The sequence below is a fragment of the Dermochelys coriacea genome, chromosome 14 (genome assembly GCF_009764565.3).
Source record: "Dermochelys coriacea isolate rDerCor1 chromosome 14, rDerCor1.pri.v4, whole genome shotgun sequence".
Classification (NCBI taxonomy): Eukaryota; Metazoa; Chordata; order Testudines; family Dermochelyidae; genus Dermochelys; species Dermochelys coriacea.
In genome coordinates this window covers 19660491-19685248 of record NC_050081.1, presented here as the reverse complement: position 1 = coordinate 19685248, position 24758 = coordinate 19660491, and the positions used below count along the sequence as shown (strand labels likewise).

Sequence of the window (24758 nt, the reverse complement as noted above, 5' to 3'; positions counted from 1 at the left end):
GCTTATCATGCTGCCATTACACTGAGATACTCAGTCCTTAAAATAATCCAATAAAGATTTTATAAAGCTGCGGACCTCCCCAACACTGGATTCCTCCTCAGTGTACACAGAGTTAGTTCAGTAGGGGGTGGGGAGGAGCAGGGTCACAGCCTCTGGAACAAGATGTTTTGCAGTTTGATTTTTTTTAAATTATTGAGTTGTAAGGCCACCTGTGTTGTTTTTTCAGTGCTGAAAGTTGAAGTCTGATCACAGGGCCCCTTTCCCCACTGCGTGAGAACATGTTCCAATGTTTTAGGTGTTATATTTAAGTGTCTCCTTTTGGCACCATGGGAGTTGATTCCCCCACCCCCAAAGAAAAAGAAAAAACTCCACTGAGCTTCTAGTTCTGGCTGCCTTGATCACTCACTGCAACAGATGGGGTGTCCACATTAACAGCTATGACTATGCTTTCTCCATCCTCTGTTTTGATACGTTTAAGTTCCTGTTGTTCTGACTGGTCTCCATTCTGGCGTTTTGTTGGAAGAGATGCTGATGCGGATGCATGGGTTGCTAACATATGCAAAGGACTTGCAGCAGCTGTAAGATAGATAACGAAAAACTTTAGATTCCAAATTAATTTTGAAACAGACAATACAAGAGTCAAACTCTAACTAAACATTATGAATTCCTCTATTATTTGTTTTACAGCAGCGCATTAGAGGCCCCAATCTGGATTCAGGGCACACTCTTCTAGTCACTGTACAAACATTAGAATCCCTGCCCTTGAAGAACTTACCATTTAAATAGTCAAGAAAAAGGGTGGCAGAAAGGAAGCATCTGTGGCCAGGGAAATAAGGCACAGAGAGATTAAGTGACTTAACCCAGCATCACACATGGAGTCTCTGGCACAGCTGGGAAGCGCTCTCTAGTTATTCCCCATTACTTCCTTTGGCAACAAGGGACTAGCATATTATGCTGATGTTTTTAAATGTATTTTAAAACTTCACTCTGCACTGCATTTGCAGATTTCCCCAATATACTGATGTAATCAAGATGAACAGAATCTGGAATTTCCAGAAAAATATTTACAAAACCAAAACCAAACAACAAAATTCACTGTTCTGCGAGCGGGTTTGAATGGTGAACAAATAATGCAATGCTGGCCACACGTTGAACAAGAAGGATAAAACGAACTATTGAGTGGCTGTTCATTCAGTGAGCACTGAATGAGGCAGGGATCCTGTACAAAAAGTAGTATGTGATCATGTAACTAAAGACTGTATCATAATGCATATGGAGGCTAAATTAAGGTTGCATGGGCACCTTAATTTTTTAAACATAGTTTTTGTATGCCACAATGTATAAAGCAAAGAAAACACTGATGCATTGTAGTACAAAACTTTCATCATATTGTTTACTTCCCTTTTGAAAGCAGGATCTTCTATGTAGCAAAGTTCCACAGTCCTGTATAGCTAAATTAGGGGGTAGCTGATTAATGTACATTTAAGTGCATTGCTAAAGTTTAGCACACCGAACAGTTAATGCTACGCAAAAGAAATTTAGCAAGGTATTTATTATTCACCATCTGAATAAGTGAAATGTCTGTATGGTGCTTTTTTTAAAAAAATAATGTTTATAGAAATGTGTGCACATACACACTCAATTTGGCACAGTGAAGACAGGAATGTTATGCTGCTGGACTCTTGCCAGGTTTGGTTGTATTTTTATTACTCATTATTTGCAGAGATTAAATAGTATGAATCTCATGCACCACATCCACCAAAGTCGCTTTTCAAGCTTTCATACATTTGTAATTAGGCATGTTTGAGAAAGCAAGGCACAGACGGAAAGTTTACAGAAGCAGTTTTCCTCTCAAAGTATTTTAGTTCAGTTTTTAGATTTAAAGGACCAGATTTGTTGACCCGGCTGAGCTGTGCTCAGCGAAGTATCAAGGGAAGATGGGGAAGACAGCTTTAAGTCACCTTTGCTTCTCCCAAATCCTGAGGCCACCTTTGGCTCCCAGCATAAGTTACTGTGGTCTGAAAACTACGTAGCTGATATCAGTTCGTGCCCCAAAGTTATTTTGGTGGAGATTTTGCTCTGTTGCATGATGTATGCGTACTGAGTGGGGCCCACTGAAGACTGGGGATTCTTTAAGTGGCTGGACTGTTGCTGTGTAGTGTGTTTGACTAATCCAGCGTTTCTTAAGTTTTAGTGTTTAGGTGGTAGTAGCTGTACTTGAGTAACCCCCAATTGTTACACATTATATTGTATTTCCTGTCAGAATATATGAATAAAAGGGAGAGAAGAGAGATCTAGCTGTCCTAGGAGCAGTATATAAACTGCATCTGAAGTCATGTGGCTAGAGAGGAGCCAAGGTCCTAAGAAGCTCTCTCCCAAAGCAGTTGTCCCCCTCTACTTGTCAGCATTTTAGGAAAAAAATCACAGGTCCTAGTAGTACTGAATAACGTCCACTGCAAATACTACTAAAATACTAATTATTATGTGAGACAATGAAATAACCAAGGACTTGGAAATGACAGGTGATAACTTTGAATTTAACAAGGACACCATCAGGCTACATAAAAGAGCTTCCTTTCTGCACTCTCACAGCTCTGGTGAAAATAAAATTTCAGCTGTGGGGAGTAAATATGTGACTGAAAAATGCACAAACCTCTCTAATTTTATAGACACAATACACCTCTGATTCTTGTAAATATGTCTCGCATAAAAAGGATGACATTATAAAGATGATAAAATGTAGATTTTTAGAAAGCAGCTCATCTTCTTCTTTTGTGTTTACACCACAATAATCAATGAATCCAATGGCCAGGAATGGGGGCAATGTACAACAAAAATAATTATTGGGCCAAAAATAGGATAAAGAATTTAAGGGCAATGTTTCCTGCAGCAGAAAAATCCAGCTCCCAATCAGAATAAATTAATGGGCAAAGGAAAAAAAATTTCAGCATCACCTTGAAAAGGAAGCTAGACAATATATGCAGCACCATGGTTTGTAAAATCAATTTCAGTATATAGTGACTGACTCACCAGCATCTGGAGTATCAGCATCAGTATTTTAGTCAAGATCAGTTTAACATCCTGCAACGCTAATTTAAACTAACAAAAGATTGTGCAAAGACTGATTTTGCTTTTACCCATTCAGGAAAGACATTAATGGTTGTATGGAAAATGAAAATTAAATAGGGATGAGTGTCTATAAGAAATTTGGTTTGCAAACTAGACAGATTTCATTAACACTTTATTAAAAAGAGTTAAAAGCCACCTGTTCATTCCAATAACAAAACATGCATTTCAGATAGATACTCTGATTTTAAACTTCCTTTATGGATCTCAGATTAGTCTGTTCTTACTAAACTATAGTAGACAATGCCTGTTCACAGTTATTTTATGTGGCCAGCAAACAGCTTGATACCATCGATGCTGTCAAGATGCTTTTCTGATAAAGCAGATACTTCACAAAGTCTCTTCTTCCAGTGAAGAGACTGCATTCCTGCTAAAAGAAAAGGAGTACTTGTGGCACCTTAGAGACTAACAAATTTATTAGAGCATAAGCTTTCGTGAGCTACAGCTCACTTCATCAGATGCATTACTCACGAAAGCTTATGCTCTAATAAATTTGTTAGTCTCTAAGGTGCCACAAGTACTCCTTTTCTTTTTGCGAATACAGACTAACACGGCTGCTACTCTGAAACCTGCATTCCTGCTATATCCTTTTTTGCTTGGTTTTGCATAAATCATTTGCTCTATATAATCAGCATTGTGATTAACTCCTAATCTGATATCTGAATAGCCAGCAAGGAAGAGAGTTACTTCAGATGGGAAAAAGAAAACGGACCACTGTAATTATACAAAAAGCTGTTTTAAAACCCAGATGTTTAAAAAGTCTGAGCCTTACTTTAAAGATGACAGTTTCTACATGAAAAATCTCCTATGGAGACAGTAATGTATTCTAAACACAAGCAACAGTAGGGGACTTCAGTCACCTGCATATAAGCCTATTTAGAGAAGTAATCCCTTGATTCCATAAATATTTGCTTCTTGGAACAACTAGTTTTAGGGCGCACACAAGAGGAAAGGGCGACTTTGGATTTGGGATAAAATTTTCAAAAGTTCCTATGATTTAGGAACTTAAATCCCATTTTCAAAAGCAAAACTGAAGGGAAAACTGAAGTGTCACAATGACAAAATTTAGGACACTCAAAAAAAGAACCTCAGATGGACCTATCAAAGCAAGGCAAATGGAGTGATGATAGTAGTTCAATTGCAATTTGGAAATATGCAAAGTACTTCACACTGGACAGAATAATTTAAACTAATAAACATTACAGCATTCTATTTTAACTGAAACCACTCACAAAAAGGACCTAGGTATTTCAATAAAATACCTACTCATATCAAGAATACTATCATGCCATTATATTAAATGATGTTATACCCTCATCTTGAATACTGCTTTTAGTTCTGGTCATCCCATCTCAGAAAAATTTAGCAGATACAGAAGGGACACAAAGATGATCTACTACGACAGAGAAATGGAAAAGTTTCCATACAAGACACTGAAAAAATTAGGACTCTTAACTGAGGAGATAAATAAGAGGGGGCACATAGTAAATTGTTCAGAGAAAATAAAACAGATGGTCCAAATCATTACCTGGTGGTAATAGCTCACCTTGAGTGATCACTCTCGTTACAGTGTGCATGGTACATGTACAGTGTGCATGGTAACACCCATTGTTTCATGTTCTCTATGTATATAAATCTCCCCACTGTATTTTCCACTGAATGCATCCGATGAAGTGAGCTGTAGCTCACAAAAGCTTATGCTCAAATAAATTTGTTAGTCTCTAAGGTGCCACTTTTCTTTTTGTGAATACAGACTAACACGGCTGCTACTCTGAAACAAATCATTACCGTAATTCAAAAGGATACATCCAATTAAACTAAATGGCAAACACAAATTTAAACTGATAACAGGAAATGTTTTGTTTTGTTTAGAAAATAAGGTATTAACCCATGCAAACTACTAGCCACAAGACAAGGCAGCATTCAAAAAATGACAGTCATATAGACATGACCATCAAGTTACATTTAATAAGAGAAAAATCTATGAGATACAAGCCCCCATGCTTCTGGGCATAAGCAAATACTTCAGTTAACACAACAACTTCCCGTATGAGTAGTTACTCCAGAACCATCCATTAAGGTTCTTATCAGCTTTATCTGAAGCACCTGGTACAGGCCACTGTCAAAAATAAGATTCTGACAAAAAAATGGATCACCCATCTGTTCCTGAATGGCAAATTCAGGGTGGAGTGATTAAAGTTAAGGCAATTTTAAATTTAAATCAAAGATTAAATCAGGTCGAAGCTTTGTAAAACTAATTGAAAATGTGTGCTGTGGCAATTTTAGATTTAGATTTATAATAAATTATAAATAAAGTGGTTTTTGTTTTTAAATGCCTTTACTGAAAGGAGTCTATTTGAATTTTACAAAATTGCTGTGGGCAAAAAAAAATGAAATATTGAAAATTAAGGCTCTGATTCTGCAAATACTGTATATACACATCTAATTTTACTCACCTGAATTGTCCCACTGACTTCAATGGAACTACTCATGTACTTAACTTTAAGCATGCATCTAAATGGTTACAGCATCAGTGACTAAATTGTACTTTTATTAAAAACTTCTCCTAGTGACAAAATCTTTGTCATCTCAAAACAAAACTGTTTCAATGATAATAATGAAAAGTTACTCAGATTTTCAACAACGAAGTTATTGCAAATTTTTTTTTCTATACAATATTTTTAAGAATAGAAGCCTAAAATGAGGTTCCTAAATACAAACCAGGCACCTTAGAATGGCATTTTCAAGAACTCTTAACTGACTTCAGACTGAAAACCTTGATGGAGGAATATAGCTTTGTTGAAGCATTCCAGATATCTTGACTTGTGGAAGCTCATTATGTTGGAAGGAGGTGTTGGCTGACAACCCCAATAACCTGTGCTACCTTTGCATTTTATGTTTGCGTTTGTGTTGTTCTCATAGTAATGATATTAACAAAGGCCTGGACTTGACTTTTCCAAGCATACTTGAACAAGTTAAGTCGGAAAATTTCTTAGAAAGAAGTTCCTTTGTAAAATCTGAAATTCCAAGAACAATTAGGAAACTTAATTAAAGAAACATGTATGTATAAACTGAGAAGAAAGCAAAGAATTAGCAACATGTAGATTAATCTTCTTTAAATAATCAACAGAAGATTTTTTTAAATCGTAATTTTTTAATTCACCTTGGGCATATTTATTTCAAAGGGAAACTGTCAAAACAAATAGGCACGAAATTAGATTTATCAGCAAACCAAACCAAAAGCTGTATTTGATATGAATGTACCTTTGTCCTGTCATCCAATCAGACTGCCTACTCAAAAACTGAGACGTCAGAGGGTATTAAGACAGGCAAGCAGCTTCAAAAGAATCCTTTAGAATTCCTGTAAATTTTAATATATTTTTTTCTTCACAAGCTTTGGAGAAAGGTACAGCAGAAGAATGATCTAAAAAGCCGACCCACAAAGAAATCTGGCACCCAGTTTGTTCTTGATCACCCAGAGGACTGGTTGTCCATTTTAGTAGTACTGCAGCCCTTGCTTTGCAGGAACAGAGTTTTCAAAAACTAAAAAAACATTTTAAAAGTTATTTTTAGGTTGGGTTTAATTTGGGAGTTGTCATCCCTGACAGTGCCCCTTTAAGAATTCCAGAGATTAAATTCCTATTCTGGTAACAACCAGTGAAAGGAGACACCAATTGTGTGTGTCCCTCTCTCTCTCTCTCTCTCTCTCTCTCTCTCTCACACACACACACAAACACAAAATGTAAAAAGGCTGCAGATTGCAAACTGAAACTGTATGTGCAACTCTAGTTGCTTTCAGTGACAGTACAAAGGACTGAGGAAGGAATCTAAATAATGAGATTTTACAATGTATATTCTGAGAAACTACAAATTTGCTCATTCTGAAGGCAGTTCCTACATCGGAAACGTTTGTGGCTATTGGAAAAATATTGGTCAAAAGCTTACCAGTGTTTCCCTGTCCTTGTATCGCTGTGGTGATAGGTACTATGTGCGTTCCATTCTGCGTTACAGTTTTTATTGGTAGCTGGTGTTGACCTAGAGGTGCCTGTTGCACTATAGTAACTGTCTGTAAGGGCGTGGTCTGAGATGTCTGAATGATACGACTAGCAGCTCCTATTGTAGCATGGCTAATAGCAGGTATAGGTTCCACTTTAACTGGAAAACAACAAAAGTTATTTAATATATGTTATGTTAAGACAAGACGGCTTAAAACAAAACATGACAAAAAGTGATTTAGTTACTTTATCCCTCCAATTAATATAATTAATCTTACTAATAACCTCAAAGCATCTGAAAAAGCATGGAATAAACGTTCTATTTTAATTAGGGCTGTCGATTAATCACAGTTAACTCCCACGATTAACTTGAAAAACTTAATTGTGATTAAAAACATTAATCACAATTAATCGCAGTTTTAACCACACTGTTAAACAATAGAATACCAATTGATATATGGTATGATGGGATAATGGGATTTTGGTAAGTAATTGATCTTTAAATATTCAGGGTAAATAGGCCAAATCCCCTGAGATGGGATATTAGATGGATGGGATCTGAGTTACTATAGAAAATTCTTTCCTGGGTATCTGGCTGGTGAATCTTGCCCATATGCTCAGGGTTTAGCTGATTGCCATATTTGGGGTCAGGAAGGAATTTTCCTCCAGGGCAGATTGGAGAGGCCCTGGAGGTTTTTCGCCTTCCTCTGTAGCATGGGGCATGGTTGACTTGAGGGAGGCTTCTCTGCTCCTTGAAGTCTTTGAACCATGATTTAAGGACTTCAATAGCTCAGACATGGGTGAGGTTTTTCATAGGAGTGGGTGGGTGAGATTCTGTGGCCTGCACTGTGCAGGAGGTCGGACTAGATGATCAGATTGATCCCTTCTGACCTTAGTATCTATGAATCTATGAAATTTATTAAATACAAAGTGTACACTGCTCACTTTAAATTATTTTTATAACAAATATTTTCACTGTAAAAATGATAAAGCAATAGTATTTTTCAATTCACCTTATACAAGTACTGTAGTGCAATCTCTCTATCATGAAAATGCAACTTACAAATGTAGATTTTTTTGTTTGTTACATAAGTGCACTCAAAACAAAACCATGTAAAACTTTAGAGCCTGCAAGTCCATTCAATCCTACTTCACGTTCAGCCAATAGCTCAGACAAACAAGTTTGTTTACATTTACGGGAGATAATGTGGCCCGTTTATTATTTACAATGTCATCTGAAAATGAGAATAGGTGTTCGCATGGCACTTTTATAGCCAGCATTGCAAGGTATTCACGTGTCAGATATGCTAAACATTCGTATGTCCCTTCACTCTTCGGCCACCATTCCAGAGGACATGCTTCCATGCTGATGATGCTGAACTCCTTGGGGGAGAATTGCATGTCTCCTGCTCCGATTTACCCACATTCTGCCATATATTTCATGTTATAGCAGTCTCAGATGATGACCCAGCACGTTGTTCATTTTAAAACACTTTCACTGCAGATTTGACAAAACACAGAGAAGGTACCAATGCAAAACTTCTAAAGATAGCTACAGCACACGACCAAGAATCTGAAGTGCCTTCCAAAAACTGAAGGAATGAGGTGTGGAATATGCTTTGAGAAGAGTTAAAAGAGCAACACTCCGATGCAGAAACTACAGAACCCAAACCACCAAAAAGAAAATCAACCGTCTGTTAGGTGCATCTGAGTTAGATAATGAAAATGAATGTGCATTGGTCCGCACCGCTTTGGATTGTTATCAAACAGAACCCATCGTCAGCGTGGATGCATGTCCTCTGTAATGGTGGTTGAAGCATGAAGGGACATATGAATCTTTAGTGCGTCTGGCACATAAATATCTGCGACACCGGCTACAACAGTGCCATTTCTTACCTTCAGGTGACATTGTAAACAAGAAGCAGTCAACATTATCTCCTGCAAATGTAAACAAACCTGTTTGAGCAACTGGCTGAACAAGAAGTAGGACTGAGTGGACTTGCAGGCTCTAAAGTTTTACATTGTTTTATTTTTGAGTGCAGTTATTTATTTGTACATAATTCTACATTTGTAAGTTCAAGCTTTCATGTTAAAGAGACTGCACTAAAGTACTTATATTAGGTGAACTGAAAATTACTATGTCTTATTTTTTTTACAGTGCAAATATTTGTGATAAAAAATAAATATAAAGTGAGCACTGTACACTTTGTATTCTGTGCTGTAATTGAAATATATTTGAATATGTAGAAAATATCCAAAACTATTTAAATAAACAGCATTCTATTATTATTTAGAAGTGCAATTAATCATGCAATTAATTTTTTTAATCACTTAACAGCCCTAATTTTAACAAATGTTTTTTTCACTTGCACCTATTAAGTGATTTTTTAAAGGTAAATAAGGTGTTAGACAACCACACATACTTATATGAGACTTACTGAACTCGGCCAATTCTCACCTTTTACTTCCTTGTGGTCTCCATTCTCTTGAGGTTCTACCTTGGGCTGGGTTAGCATTGCAGCTTGTGTAACTACTGCCTGTCCAGCTACAGTGTAAGTGTTTGCTGGTGCTAATCCAGTCACATTTGTGACCGACACAGCTGGTATCTGGTGAACAACATGAACTGTCTGAACTACAGGTTGCTGGGATGTTGATGTTGTCACAGGAGTTGCAACAGTGTAGGTGACGGGTTTAATAGTTTGTGGTAGCTGCCGTTGTACAGTAATTAAAACAGGTTGGCTAGAGAGAGGTGATCCTATCAAAAAAGACAAAGATAAATTAGACTGGAAGTTTGAATCAAGTATATTTTTAGTTAATCATCCCAACACACTGAACACTGAAGCCTTGTAAAACAACAACCCTCGCTATTCCCTTTCACTGGTTGCTACAAAAGCTAAAACGTGGAAAATAAAGACTCTTATCGCATCTTACAATTACACCTTACAATTTGAGCATGTAGAGTTGGAATGATCAGACTGCTGTTGCTGACTCCATGTATCTTGTCACAAGATCTATACAGGCCTTCACTGTATCATAAGGGATATCATTAAGAAACTTGATAGCTAGAACACAAATAAAACTACCAATACACCACAGATAAATTTGGGGGAGAAGGGGGGATGAAACAATACAAAAGAAACATCCCACCATTCAATTCCTCAACCCTTCTCAATTCTGATTCTCTTGCCCTCTGCTTTGGGTAAGAGCAAAATGGCTACAAATGTGTACTGTAAATAAGTAAGACATTTAATTTAGAATAGCAACCCTTGATCCAGGAAATCACTTTGGTTTTCACCAACCATTCTTAATGGAGCTTTTTATCCAAATTCATGTTCTGTGCATGGAGAATCTGTGCTGCACAAAAAGAGAGAACAGTTTTCCAGAAGAAGAGATGGCACTGATACGCCACTATTTTCTTCACTGAGATAGAAGTACAGCCTCTGCTTACCAGCAAAAGTAAGCATCTATCTCTGCGGAATGAACATACATAAATACCAGGAAGAAAATGTATCGACGATATTAGCCATTTTCAGGAAATATTTCGCACACTGATTTTCTGCACTTCTCCATTCTTTGCCTTAGAAGTTTATTATCTATCTGAAAACATTTACTGATTTCTTAATTTAGGCGTGAATTCCACCAAGACTATTTCAGGCAACATATTTTACAAATTTTCCCTCATCACCCCAAACCAAACAAGTATTTTAAAAATTCTCACCTGGGGCACTCTGTGCAAATCGTGCTTCTTGTATTACTGCTAATTTTGGCTGGATAGCACTAGACTCAGGTTCCATTGGGACTGGAGATCCTTCCCTTGACAAACTCTCTGGGGTCTGTACGCCACTGGAGTGGGCAGACAATACTCCAGAATGATTAGGAGAAGCTGGGGCACTTCTGTATTTTAAGAAAATGAAAGGAGCAGCTGGTATGTTTTAAGTTAATTGTGAAAGATGAGTGACCTTGCCTCTAAAAATATTGTAATATATCTACTTTCCACAAGGGGGAACCCTTTCCTTCTACCAAACAAGTACCCACCAAATCCATGATTTGATTCTGCATAAAGCCTGTGTTAACCAAGAGGAGAAATCAAAGGCAGGACTTTGGCTAAGGTTAATGGAATAGAAACATTTGGACTTTTTCTGATGGAGTGCTTCCAAGCAATCCATGCAACAGTACAAATGTTTTTTCTAGGGGGACAGAATGATGAGCGGCTCTATCTAAGGGTGAGTCAAAGGAAACCAGCAGCAGCAGAAAGGGGACATAATCTTTACATAGCTACTAATTAAGTCTATATATTTCACCATTAAGAATACTGATAAAACATCATCAAACTAAACACAATTTTTAAAGGCAGGGGAGGGATAAAGTTAGCAATTAAAATCGTAATTGTGTAACACTGAAGTACAGAAAGCCCTTCTTACGTTAACAAGCTAACAATTACTTACGCAAACTGAGCCAGTACGTTAGCACTAAGAAAAGCAATAGAAAACAAACCTCATGCATGAGGGCAATCTTTACTGGTGTTTTAAATTAAATAACTAAACTTGTGATTTTAGTACTGTATACAAAACTATCTAGTTTGTACGAGCCTGAAGGTTAAAAACAGCGATCGTTTTTGGTTCTGTTATAGAATTGTAATTCAGTCTTACCGTACCAACATATTACTATTTAAAGTACTGTTCTCTCTTACTTCCAGCAGGAAATTTAACATTTAAAGGTAAACTTCTGAAAATTAAATGTCTTTTTGTTCATCTGTTTTTCCTTACCTAGAAGAGAGTGGTCCCAGAGGGGTTCTAAAGCAAGGTACTCCCCTAGGCCGCCTTTTCCTAAAAGCCTGCTCTATTAATTTGCTTTCAGAGGCAGGGTCTATCCTCCAGAATGAGCCTTTGCCTGGTTCTTCCTGGGAACGTGGTACTTTGATGAAATAACGATTCAGAGAGAGATTGTGGCGTATTGAATTCTATGGAACATAAAAAAATATGTAGAATTCATATATATTTTTACTAAAAAGTCAGAATGTGGCCTAGTGTAGTGGTCTGTAGTACAGGAGACTCGGGGTTCAGGTCTCTAGTTCATTAGAGTAGCAGGTGCCTGGTAGCGCTATCAAGGCAGCATACTAAGCCTGGGGAAGGGAGCCTTGGCACTGCTCAAACATCTCCCTGCAATTAAAGAACAATGCTAACAAGCTCCTAAGGGAATCTCATTTCAATCCTCTCACGAGAAGGATAGTAGTCACAATGCATGGTTTCAAAAGTTGTGTGGACATAAAGCAGTGGATAAAAAGAAGAATTAGTAGTACTTTAAATACCATACCTTCCTCCACTGCTCAAATGAAAGTCAAAACTGTTCCCATGGGGCTGCTAAAACATACTATATTCACAGATTCTGACGCTGATCTTGAACAATAATATTCTATCATTATTTCATAGTAAGGAAAGGAAAGGTTTTATTTAAGAAATTTCAGATACAGCTAGATGCTTGGGAGTTCACCTTTCCTTACCAGAAACCACACAAAAGGAGGAGGATTCTTTCGGCAACTTCAGTTCCCAGTTATTCTTCCCCAAAACAGGGAAATATACCGATCACCTGACAATCTCAACATAGAGGCCAAGGATTTAGTGGGCCTAGGAAAAAACTGAATGGCAGTAGGTCCAAATGTAGTTCTCTAGAATGATCATCATACTATGTTGTAGTCTGCATATTACCATATGCCCAATAAGCAGTGTCATGAAGACTAAAATCCGTTGCAACCTAGAGGACTTGGATGGAAATGTATGAAGGTACTGATGTTCTGATGCAAGGGGAAAAGTCATATTGGTTGACTTTATATGCTTCATATATACACACACACACAAATCACACTGAGACCTTTCAGAATCTGATAACTCAAGTGGAAGGAAACAAATACAACCATTTAAGTTTGTACTAACTTTAACTGTCCAGTTCTGATCCACTGAAACATCTGGGGAAAATTTTTATAACATTCCAAATCAAGGCTCTTTAAAATCCTCAAAATTAAATCCAATCCTAGTCACAGGTCAGCCTCAGATGCGATTCATGACCTTGACAGCAGGTTTAGAGAATTTACGGCAATGTTACCCTTGTACAGTTTCTTCAATGCAATCTGATGCTAACAGAAGCTGTTTCCCCTGCCAATAACAAAGAGAACTAGCAGGTGGTGTGAAGAATATAAGTTTATCAGTTGTATTTGAGTCTCCATCTGCTAGAAGAGAATTTTAAATCCAACTTTTCTAGATTGGAGCAAAAATACACGACAGAATGAGTCCAACATGATGGGTCTTCAAAAAAAGTTCTACGATACACATGAATATATCCATAACCTCATTAGGTATTGAAACAATTATCTAAAACATAGCCTGAAGCATATAGATTAGTTAACAAAATTGTCATCTACTGCCTAAAGCCAGAGGCTAAGAGTATTGTTCACAAACGAGGTAAGTTACCTACCATTATGGCAATATTTTATATGGCTACTGACCAAAACAGCCACTCCATTTTCCTATTGTTATGCATTAGTGTAATTCTTACTCAATTCTCTGAAACAGAAGGGGTGTGCTGTGCTTGCCATTTTGTTTTTGCAAAGTATTATGCATCTAAACATGCAGTGATCTAACACCTAATTTTAAAACTAGAGGCCATAATGCAGATCTGTATCAGCCAACTAGTCTCTATGGAAAACAACAGTACAATAGACACAAATATAGATGTACTTTAGACAAAATCCTGAAATATATCTTATACAAGGCGTGCAAAAATATTTTAATATTTTAAAAATCAATTACCCATGGGCAAATGGAACTTTCTCGTCACTTGTGTGAGCACAATCAAAAATGAGGTAGTCAACAGTGCAAGATAAAGCAAGATATGTACACCTGAAGTTAAGGAATTGTAAGGTCGAGACCACAGCTTTCAACAAGCTTGTATTCCAAGATTTTGGGATCTTATTTTGGCTTGTTGAGGTAACAAGCATGTTAACACAAGAAGAAATTCTAATAAAATATTTATTCTTTTATAGCAAACATTTAAATCCATTTCTACCTATGTTTATATTTTTCTCCAACAGAAGTCCTGTAAAAATTCCACTATTGGAACTCTAGGGAATACTAAGGCTAGAGAATGATGCTGCCATAGTACACCTAAGCTCCTGCCAACCTAGAGATTTTAAGATTAGAAATCCATTACATATGAATTTATGATCCATTCAGTCCACCAAAAATCTACTGAAGGGCTGTCATGGTCACTTAATATAACCACTATAAATAAAACAAGTTGACTTGGCTTATTTACTATTATTCATTCATCATACTAATAGTTGTTTTTATTCATGACTTTTAAAAGAAATACTAGAAATGAAATTTACCTGCCAGCCCTTGTCTGCTGTTCTGTAGTATGGATAGTTTTTAGTTATGTGCGTATAAATTCCATTTAGTGTAAGCTGCTTATCAGGTGCCATTGTAATTGCTTGTACTATTAGTTGTGCATAGGAATAAGGTGGTTTTGAGTCATCCTATAAAAAAAATAAAAGAACCCTTAAAATATTTGCCTCCCTAAATTTTACAGTAGTATACCTCTTTTCTAAAATTACAAAATGCAATAATCAACTTCATTTTTTAAAAACACTTCTGGGTGACTTGAGGATTTCAAAAGAAAAGCTAAAACCAAACTTACATCTTCAAGTTAGGAGGATTTAAGATGACAGTAAAAATCAAAAGAAACTAATACAACATTTAACCAAGGACTATCAATCTAAATGTCTAAAAAATGATGGTCATGCAAGTAACTAAAAGCCATTACAGACATGAAACTCTTCAATGGAGAGCTACATTTAAAAAGAAAAAAAAAAAAAAATCAAGATACAAGGCACATCGAACCACAAAAGATCTCTGGCTCCAATCTGTTTTCAATTTCTAAATGCCAAATCATGTCTAAGTTCATACACTTTGGACAACAAATTTCCAATATTGGTACATTGGGCTCAAGGCTTTATTTTTATTTATGGTTTTATTCTGTGCAACCTTTACCTTTGGGCTATCACCACCCGATGTTTCCTTGTCGTTTTCTGACTGTGAATTGTCAGCCATTAAATGTAGGTCAGATGGCATTACACGACTCATTTTGTACCCTGAAGAGCCTGCACCACGCGGGCTAGATGGGCACGAATTTGCAGCACTGTAGAATATAAAAAGAGGATCCTACTATTTTGTTATACAGTATACCACCACATTATGTCTAATCAAATAGCTCCAATTGTAGGAAAACTCACTAGTGTTCCTATACTGTCGTTAAGGGTCTGTCAGTATTTCCATTATAAATGCTTGGAAAATGGGATTTATAACTCGCTGTAAGAATCAAAACCACTCCAGGAAGAAACCTGTCAAATGAGGTTTCAGCCACTCTCTTCAAAGAAAGAAGATTAACTGTTTTGTAGGTTATATTGTATTTATATAAACTTTGTTGACAATACGTCCATTTTAGTTGGAGGTTCGGTCTACTTATACAACCAAAAATTCTTGATTCTCATCTGAATCGCTGATTTGAAAGTTTTCAGAAATTAGGTCTACGTGAGATTTCCACCACGTGATTGTTTTTAGCTTAGTCAGAATCACTCAACGGGTCTGGATGAAACAGCATGCTTGCGAAAATATTATAAAGGAAGAGTTCTGGGTGATTCTTATTTAATCAAATATATATTTCAGGTAAATTGATTTAGAATTATATACAGACACTGAGCTGTATTAACACTATAAATCCTCATGTAACGTAATAATTGAATAGGCCAAAGGTTGGGGAGATGACAACATAAGTGGAAAGGACACCAACAAAACAGTAGCCAAAGGTAAAATTTGATAATTGGCATTTTGCTAAGGCTCGTTAGTGTTGGGAAGGTATAAAATATTAACTCAAAAATTCAAATAAATTTCTACCATATCTTTTGAAAGTTTCTTTTATAGTACACCCGAATCATAGCTGTATAAAGAGCTATTCTTCCAGAATTTCCTTTGTCCCTTTACAGTTGAGAAATAGTCATTGAGCAATCTTTTCACTGCTTACATATTTTCATGTAATGCAATAAGCCCCAAAAACATTTACATAATGACAGGATTCAATTCTGCCCTCAGCAGCATCAAAAACGCATATACAAAAATAAAAGCAGGAATCTGAGAAGTCTGCAAGGTCCCCATCCACTAGCCTTGTTCTAAATCAAAGATACTATTTTAAATTAATCAAAATATATAAAATTTAAGACTAAGGAAAACTAGAGTTAAGGGATACCATCTGGACTGGTGGGACAAAAAGTTGTATTTGCCAAGATTTGCTTTGCAAGCAGACAGGAACATCTTGCTGTCTACACCCTTTGCAGTGCCGGCTACATTCTTATATGTAGACAGAGTAACATACAAAACCACTGTTCTTGGAGAAACTTATCTCCACAATTCCAACATTTGAGGTTAGCTGTTAGTGGACTGTCCAGCAGGGAAGATGGAATTTTTAATAACGTTGTGTGGAACAGGCCTTGTTTTGAGGGTTAAGAGTCAGAAGGTCAGCACTTTTTAAAAAGCGTTGGTCATTGCTGTGCTATGTAAGTTTTGCATATATCAACTGACAGTAGCCCTTTACACTTTGCTCACTGTACCATGTATTCACACAGCAATATATATATGGTAAAATCAAAGCAAGTTTAGAAATCCTCCACACAACTTGGTGAATTAAAGAAGAAAATGTCAAGCTAGTCAAATAGACTCAGAACTGCTTTGATTTTTAACGGTATTGTTTAACAGTTGTTTAATAGCCTTGAGAGATAACTGCAACAGCTGAGATAATGCAAAAAGCAATGGTAAAATATTTATGAATGCAGTCATTTCTTGGGGAAGATAATTTTTTCCTGGTTTAAATAAAAAAATCCAAGACTGCTATACTATCAAATCACTTTTTCCAAATGCACCATTTGCAAACACCATCACAAAACTGGAATCAAGATCTCTGCTCTTGTTAAGTATCAACAGATTTACCTCTGAATTTAAACTTCATAACAGGATCCAAATTTGAAGATCAACAGAATTAGACACACTAGCTTTACATTCCTTGAATCAAGCATATCTACCAGAATCTGTGAGGAAAAGGTGGAATTTTCAAAAATATTTAAGTGACTGTGGTGCTTCTGAAAATCCTATTCAAAATGCTTTTATAAGTTTGCAAGAAGAACAATTAAACTTTTTGTTGAACTTCAACCCAACAACAAGCCAAATGATGGCTCTGAGTCTCTAATCAACACAGATAAACTGACAGACCCAAATTAACCACACCTACCAAAACATTTCTCAACACTATACTTCTCCTGATGCTATACTGAGATACTATAAATAAGAAACTTAGTTTACTGACTGCAGTCATTAGTCAATAAGAGATTTTTTTTTTTAATCATTAGCTTTCAAAATAAGCATTGCCAAACAGCTAAACCATATTTTCTGTTGATAAACTTACTAAGGACACTAGATTTTAGTCAACCGCTTAAGAATAGTACTAACAATGGAAATAAAAATAGAAACTAAATTAAAGTGTTGTCACAGGTATAATGAAGACCAACAATGGCAAGAAAATTTTAAGTTAAGATTGATGCTTAATTCTTAAACTCACTCTAGTGTGTCCAAATATTTCAGCCACTGGGAAATGTGGGCTCATTCACTGCTCTAACCATCCTAGAATACTAGGAATAAAAGGATGTTTCAGAGTACAGCCCTAACACAACTTTATTGCTTTTGTGAATTTAAAGTCAGACTTTAATGACAGTAACAGATTTGTATATTTATGTGAATAGGTAGCCACTGAAAAAAACCACAACACTATAATTTTACTCCACGGCTCATCTGAGGCTGCTCTGAGCTCCAACTTAAGCATTATTACATAAGGAAAGCAACATCAAATGAACTGTATCTCTGTACTGATTCTGTAACCATATATTACTCTGCATGCAATTTTGCAAATTTTAAATACCTGATAGTTCCTGTGGGAGAAGGGAGAGGGCTGATCAGGTGAGCCATGTTGTCTGGAATGTTTATTGTTAAGGGAGAGATCTGGGGTTGCACAGGTTTCACTGGAGACTCTGGGGACTCCTGTTTTTCTCTCTTTTCATTGGACAGAGCTGTGAATGTTATCTTGATGTTTGTGCTGGGAAACCTGAAAGTACATCTGAAAAATAAAAACAAATATATATGCAACTTGTTTACAGGTAATACATAACAGACTTTTTTGCGTAACTCACAAGCAATATTTAACCCTGATTAAAGTAGTAACCAGCCTATCTTGGGTAATGATTTGCAATTATCTTCATTTTACACACAGGCACAAAGATCTAGTAAACACTAGAAATGATAATTTTAGACTTTAGAATACAAATATAATTGTATTAAGTCTATACATTATTTTAACGCTGTAATTTCTGTAGTCCATCTTTAGATTAAACTGGAAACATACTCCAAATGGGGTATTATTTCAAAAACATCTTAACAGTGACATCAGAAGGAATGGGTTTTGTGCATTAACTTATAAAAACAATTTACAGTATCCCTAACAATCAGTATTGCCACAGAAAAATCTCCAACTTCAGTTCGTTTAAGTATACTGAACTGTCAGTAACTACTTAAGAGAGCTAACAAGTCCTCCAACATCCATTCATCAGTAGTATTTTGTTCACTATGGCCCTGATCCTGCAAACCCTTATGAAGTTACTTAACTTTACTCTCTAAGTAGTCCTATTGTGAAACTATTCATAGAAGTAAAGTTAAGCAGATGCATAAGTGTTTGTAGGATTAGGGCCTATGTAATTTCACTCATACTAGTTTAAAGCAATTTTTGTTCTTTTTCTCCTAAACCACATTTACTATGCATACAGCAATGCTAATGGTGCCTAACTGTAAAAGCAATAGGTACTACCAGAAATGAACAGTCATGGCAAATGTAGCCTTAATTTAGGCTCAGAAAAATACTGTTTAAGACAGGTTTAATGCAAAAATTGTCACTTATAAACAAAAAGTTAAACCATAAGTCTGTATGTTTGCTTTAACTGTTAACTGTTTTAAATTTGATAAAATCCAGTTATATAAACAATATGAAAAAATGTTTAATTTTTGTTTATATTCATTAAAAACTCATCTTTAATGAACTTTTAAAACATTACACTCCCCCCCGCGCTCATTAGGCAAGCACTACAGCTTTTAGAAATTAACCCAATTAAACAGGATAATAGGCTATTTATAGTTTAACTGTACACAAACGGATTGAGCATACCTAAATTTAATTCTGTTATTAACCATAGCACCAACAAAAAACATTTCAGGTAATTTTACCTTTTGCTCATGATCAGCAATAATCTAATAGTGTTAGATGTACTGCTGCCCCCTCCTCCCTGGAAATCAGTCATATATGCACAGGACTGAACCCATGTTAGATATGCAAAGGACCCAATGCATGGCCATATTTACATGCCCCTCACTGAGAGGCTTTGCCAATGACAATCTACAAACAAACTTTAGAAACCATATTGTGAAGCAATCCTTTTACACAGATCTATAGTAGAACCTCAGAGTTATGAACATCTCGGAAATGGAGGTTGTTTGTAACTCTAAATGTTCATATCTCTGAACAATTATGTTATGATTGTTCTTTAAAAAGTTTACAACTGAACACTGACTTAATATAGCTTTGAAACTTTACTAGGCAGAAGAAAAATGCTGCTTTCCCTTTATTTTTTTAGTTTACTTTTAACATAGTACAGTACTATGTTTGCGTTTTTCAACATCTCTGCTGCTGCCTGATTGTGTACTTCCAGTTCCAAATGAGGGGTGTGGTTGATTGCTCAGTTCATAACTCTGAGATTCTATTGTAGTTTTATTAAGAAAGGAAACAAAACTGCTTTGAAACGGGTGCAAGCAGCATTTGTTCCAAGTGTCACTATAACTTTGGCACAACTTTTAAGGATAGATGCATCTAATGGAAACATGGACATTCGCTGCTAGCGAGAATGGATCATGTTTTCCTATGTTACATGCTTAAAAGAGTAAGGGGGGGAAAAATGGGACCGTGACCTTCCTTTCAATCTCATTTCATAAGGACCATGTCTGAGTTTAACAGACAACTTGATTCCGAAGCATGCTTCATGTACTAAATTGGGAACAGAATCTATGCCAAAACACTACACATGGGCTGCAGCAGGAAAGTGAAATGGACTAGACTCTCCCTGCTTCACTATGCAATCCTAGCTAATTGTTTTTAAACTAACACCCACAATGAAGGACTGTAGCTGAGAAATGTAGAAAAACTTAAGTAAACAGTAAAGACGACATTACTGTTACACCATAAAGCTGGAATTCCTTGCTCTTTCTACAGAAAATAAAAATCTTTCCTCCATCATTTGTCTTTTCCTCAAATATCTGATGGAAGGAATAAAGTTTGTTTTGTTGAAAGCCAATGTTATCCCAACCAACATTTCTCTTAACAACATCGTCATTTTTCAAGAGCACACAAATAGAAAGTAAGCAAAGGCATCCATTTTGTCAGCACAGAAGAATAAGCCAGGATGTTTACTTTAAGTAAACATTAATAACAGAAATTGAGACCTAAATATTTAGACTTCTGTGGAATAGACTTTTTTACATATTTTATGTAACTATTTTGCAGATTCAAGTCTATTTACTCCTCAGTCTCAATGACTGAATACCTTGTAGAGAAGACTCACTTCAACTGAAGAGCAATACAGAAGCAGCTGTACATAACTTCAAGTGCTGATTCAGTGTTCAGACTGGTTATTGCATAGTACAAGGATACCATCTACTAGTAAGCAGGCAATGCTCCAAAATGCTGCTGGGCTTTTACCAGGGGGCGGGAGAGAGGCTTCATAACCTAAACTGAAGCACAGGCAAATCCAAAGACACAAAATGTGAATTCCAGGTCAGCTTCAGCAACAAACCCCCTCTTCCTACATATCTATCTACACTCCACTAAAAATTCTCCCCTCTTGTGTTGCCATTCTGTCTCCTAATCACTTCTTAGCCCCTGGTCATCATACACAAAGATACGGAACAGCTTCCCCCCGCCAAGTCCAAGGCCCTGACTCCAAAAACTATGTCTGAGACCACTGTGGCTCTCAAGCGTTGGTCAAGTGTGAGAAGATAGGAGCTTTGGGTAGTCAAAGCTCTGTACTGGATATTAAACTCTGTGCCAAGCTTAACATCACTTGTAACAAGCTAGGTACTATATTTATACTGTGCGAGCATTACCACCACACTTTTCAACATTTCAAACGCTGGGCTCTGAGAGGATGGTGTTATAAGGAGAATATAATATGCTTCCAGCTAAACTTCTAATCTAGTTAAACATGTGAACACCTAAATATTTGCATTTCATCTTACTGTACCACTGAAACCTTCCTGCTCTATCACACATGGGAAGGTATTGCAGCTCACAATGAGAAATCAAATGGGTACATTTGGGATTGATCAAAAACAGTTAAAATATTTTCAAACCACTAGTTATAGGGTGAAAAGCGTGTGTCATATTTCTAAGTGGTGAAAATAAATATTTCCAAAAGCTACATAACATGGTTTTACCAGCTCCAAAATTCATAACTGGTAAGATCCACTTTTAGGTCATTTAAAAAAAGAAGAATGAATCAGGACAACAGTACTTGTGTTGTATTTATTATTTACATAGCTCCAAATGGAGGACAGGTCCTTGCCCTAAAGACCTTATCATCTAAACAGAAAACATACCGAGCATAGACTAGAGGGTGGGAATAAGATGCAGCACACAATATTTTTATTCTACACAAATAAATCCAGAATGGATTGAGTAATGAAACTGGGGAAGACAGAGGGGTAGAGAAAAAAAGCGAATCCACAGATTGACTTTTCCAATCACTCCTTGGGAGCAGAGACTGTCATTTACTATCTGTTTGTATGTAGCAAAATGGGACCAGGCAGGCATTACTGCAATGTAAGTGTTAAATAAATAAAAGTAATTTCATAAGCTGCTAGATAATGGTTTCATTAGAGGAGCAAATGTATACAGTATGGTTGTACTTGTCAAATCCACATTTCCAGCATTCCCTCTTTGCTTCACCAGCTTTGTGCATGCTGTTGGGGGGGAGGGGAGGGGGAGCAGAATTACTCACTTGTAAAATTTATCACCTGACTGGATTCCTACTCCTGTCTCAGCACCGAACCATGAAACAGGCTAGAACTCCTAGCTCTCACTGATGTGTTCTTTGTGGCACCAGTATTTCAAATCCTATCGTCAGACCCAGTGCTTCAATATTCCCTAGAACAGTGATTCTCAATCAGGGGTAAGCGTACCCCTGGGGGTACGAAGAGGACTTCCAGGGGGTACCTCAACTCATCTAGGTATTTGCCTGGTTTTACAACAGGCTACACCTAAAGCACTTGTGATGTCATTATAAACTAAAATTTCATACAGACAAAATGAGAAAGCAAGCAATTTTTCAGTAATAGTTGGCCATGACACTTTTGTATTTTATGTCCAATTCTGTAAGCAAGTCATTTTTAAGTGAGGTGAAACTTGGGGTACGCAAGACAAATCAGACTCCTGAAAGGGGTACAGTAGTCTGGAAAGGTTGAGATCCACTGCCCTAGAACATTCAGTTTGAAGCTGTCTTGTAGTGATCGAGACATGGTTTGGCAACACCATTTGCCCCTACAGAACGAGTCAATTCCTTTGATCAACACCTCCATTTTTCAAATGGAAGTATATTATGAGTACTTAACACTGATAACCCTATGAATCATCCTGGTATCAAAATCTTCAGGGGAGATTCCTTTTATAAGATGTTGTAAAACTTTTACTAAAAAAAAAATCTGGAAAATAGCTAGGAACAATAAAGGGATAAGGAGTGGGAATGACAAGGATCCTCTATCTTCCCCATTGTACTTTATTTCAAATAGAAATGAAAGTAAACAACAAGAATCTTGGGTCACTCTTTAGGTTTTCATTTAGGATTTCTTTGATAGCAAAAAGAAAAGGAGTACTTGTGGCACTTTAGAGACTAACAAATTTATTTTGTTAGTCTCTAAGGTGCCACAAGTACTCCTTTTCTTTTTGCGAATACAGACTAACACGGCTGCTACTCTGAAACCTGTTTGATAGCAAAGGAATCACCAATAACATGATCCACAGTCTCTCTTCCTCCCCTTCTACGATAGTTCAACTGACCAAGGGAGAGAAAGACAGATCACAGTATTTCCCAAGATAAAACCATCCTTCCCCTGGAGTGTCATTTATATCATATCACAACAAGGATCCTCTTTTCTTTTGGCTTCAGGATGGCTTCTCAATAATTTAGACTTTCATCCCCAGTTTTGATTACTCTCCTCTTTTACACAATTTTCTTTTACCTCGTCTACCCTTCAATATACCAGAAAACCACCATGATCTTCACAGAAGATTGTTCAACCTACAAGGAAGCATGACCCTTCAAAGGTACATTGTATATAAACAGCACTTCCATCACAGGCTGACAATGTTGTGTGATACACATAGCTGGGGGGAGGTCGTGCCTGGAGCTGGGGTAGTTGCTATTAAGATGTTCCAGTGCATGCTTGCCCACTTCAAGACCTGAACTGTTTTTCATTTATATTTTACATAAAGCAACTCAACTGTTTTATCCAAAATAATCTAGCAAGTTTGTAATGTTACACAGCATTTTATTTCTTCCATATTACAGTACTATAGCAATATTTTAACAGTTAAGTGAAAAGCTTTGCTACCAAATTTATGATCAAGGTGTAGAATTGTCTGCCATCCAGGCTTACTTAATGTTACAAATTTAGGAAGTTAGGATTTTAAAACATTTGGAAGCAGTTTAGGTATTTAATTTATCATGAAAATAGTTTATAGAAAGAGTCACAATAGAGTCTTTTCTCTTTTTGCTGCTTCATTGATTATTAGTTTGATAGGAAACGGCTGACAGAAAACATTACATTATAAACAAAATATAACCCCCCCCGCCATTTAAATTTTCAGTTTGGTAATGTGAATATACTGTTCAGTTATCACTTAAATTAGACTGTAGGAGTAGAAGGGCTGTTTGGAGTCAAAGAGTTGTGCTCAGTTTGCTTCAAACGCCAAAGCGAAGCATAGAAACCACTAAGAAATCCCGGAGATGGGTTAAAGCACTGCACTTTTAGATACTTAAAAGTGATAAAAGTTTGTCAACTTGAGGAGTAACAAGTTTACCCCCCCCCCCCGAGGGAGAAAGGGATTCTGCTCCTTCACTTATCCTTACCACCAGTGCCATTCCACACCTCCAACAGAAGGCACATTATATTTTATAACTACATCAGCTAAATTTTGTACCATGGAACTTCAGGTTCATGGACACTTTGCTTGGCGTATGCAAACTGAACGATTCATTCCCAGAACATTTTGTAACATTAGCTTAAACAAGTTGGGACTACGTTTAAGAGAATTCCAAATTGACATATTTTGCAAGTCACACACCAATCAACTCAAACAACAGACTTTAAGAGCAGAGGAGGTTTTTTTTGTTTTTTGTTTTTTTACCACTTCAGCCCTCAATGGAACCAACAGAAATGAAATTTATGAAAA

At 36.6% G+C, this 24758-nt stretch overlaps 1 protein-coding gene and 1 long non-coding RNA gene across 5 annotated transcripts in view; both read right to left on the bottom strand.

The window, feature by feature from the left end:
• Nucleotides 1-346: 346 nt before the first annotated feature.
• The window catches only part of FOXK2 (forkhead box K2), a 58832-nt gene continuing 34420 nt past the window's right edge, over nucleotides 347-24758 (bottom strand). For 2 of the 4 annotated variants that reach the window (XM_038372272.2, XM_038372273.2), the window contains exons 2-9: nucleotides 18135-18329; nucleotides 15164-15311; nucleotides 14503-14649; nucleotides 11888-12081; nucleotides 10840-11015; nucleotides 9580-9876; nucleotides 7072-7281; nucleotides 347-576 (exon numbers count right to left, since the gene is read on the bottom strand). In XM_038372272.2, coding sequence (XP_038228200.1) covers nucleotides 380-576; nucleotides 7072-7281; nucleotides 9580-9876; nucleotides 10840-11015; nucleotides 11888-12081; nucleotides 14503-14649; nucleotides 15164-15311; nucleotides 18135-18329 — 1564 coding nt within the window. In that variant the 3' untranslated portion in view covers nucleotides 347-379. Of the gene's footprint in view, nucleotides 577-7071; nucleotides 7282-9579; nucleotides 9877-10839; nucleotides 11016-11887; nucleotides 12082-14502; nucleotides 14650-15163; nucleotides 15312-18134; nucleotides 18330-20874; nucleotides 21003-24758 lie in introns of those variants that run through there. The other 2 variants (XM_038372274.2, XM_043497426.1) reach the window with 2 other exon arrangements.
• Nucleotides 1865-4766, bottom strand: LOC122456707. The gene is made up of 2 exons (XR_006275726.1): nucleotides 3696-4766; nucleotides 1865-3485 (listed from the first exon to the last, which is right to left on the bottom strand). It is a non-coding gene; the product is annotated as an uncharacterized LOC122456707 (long non-coding RNA).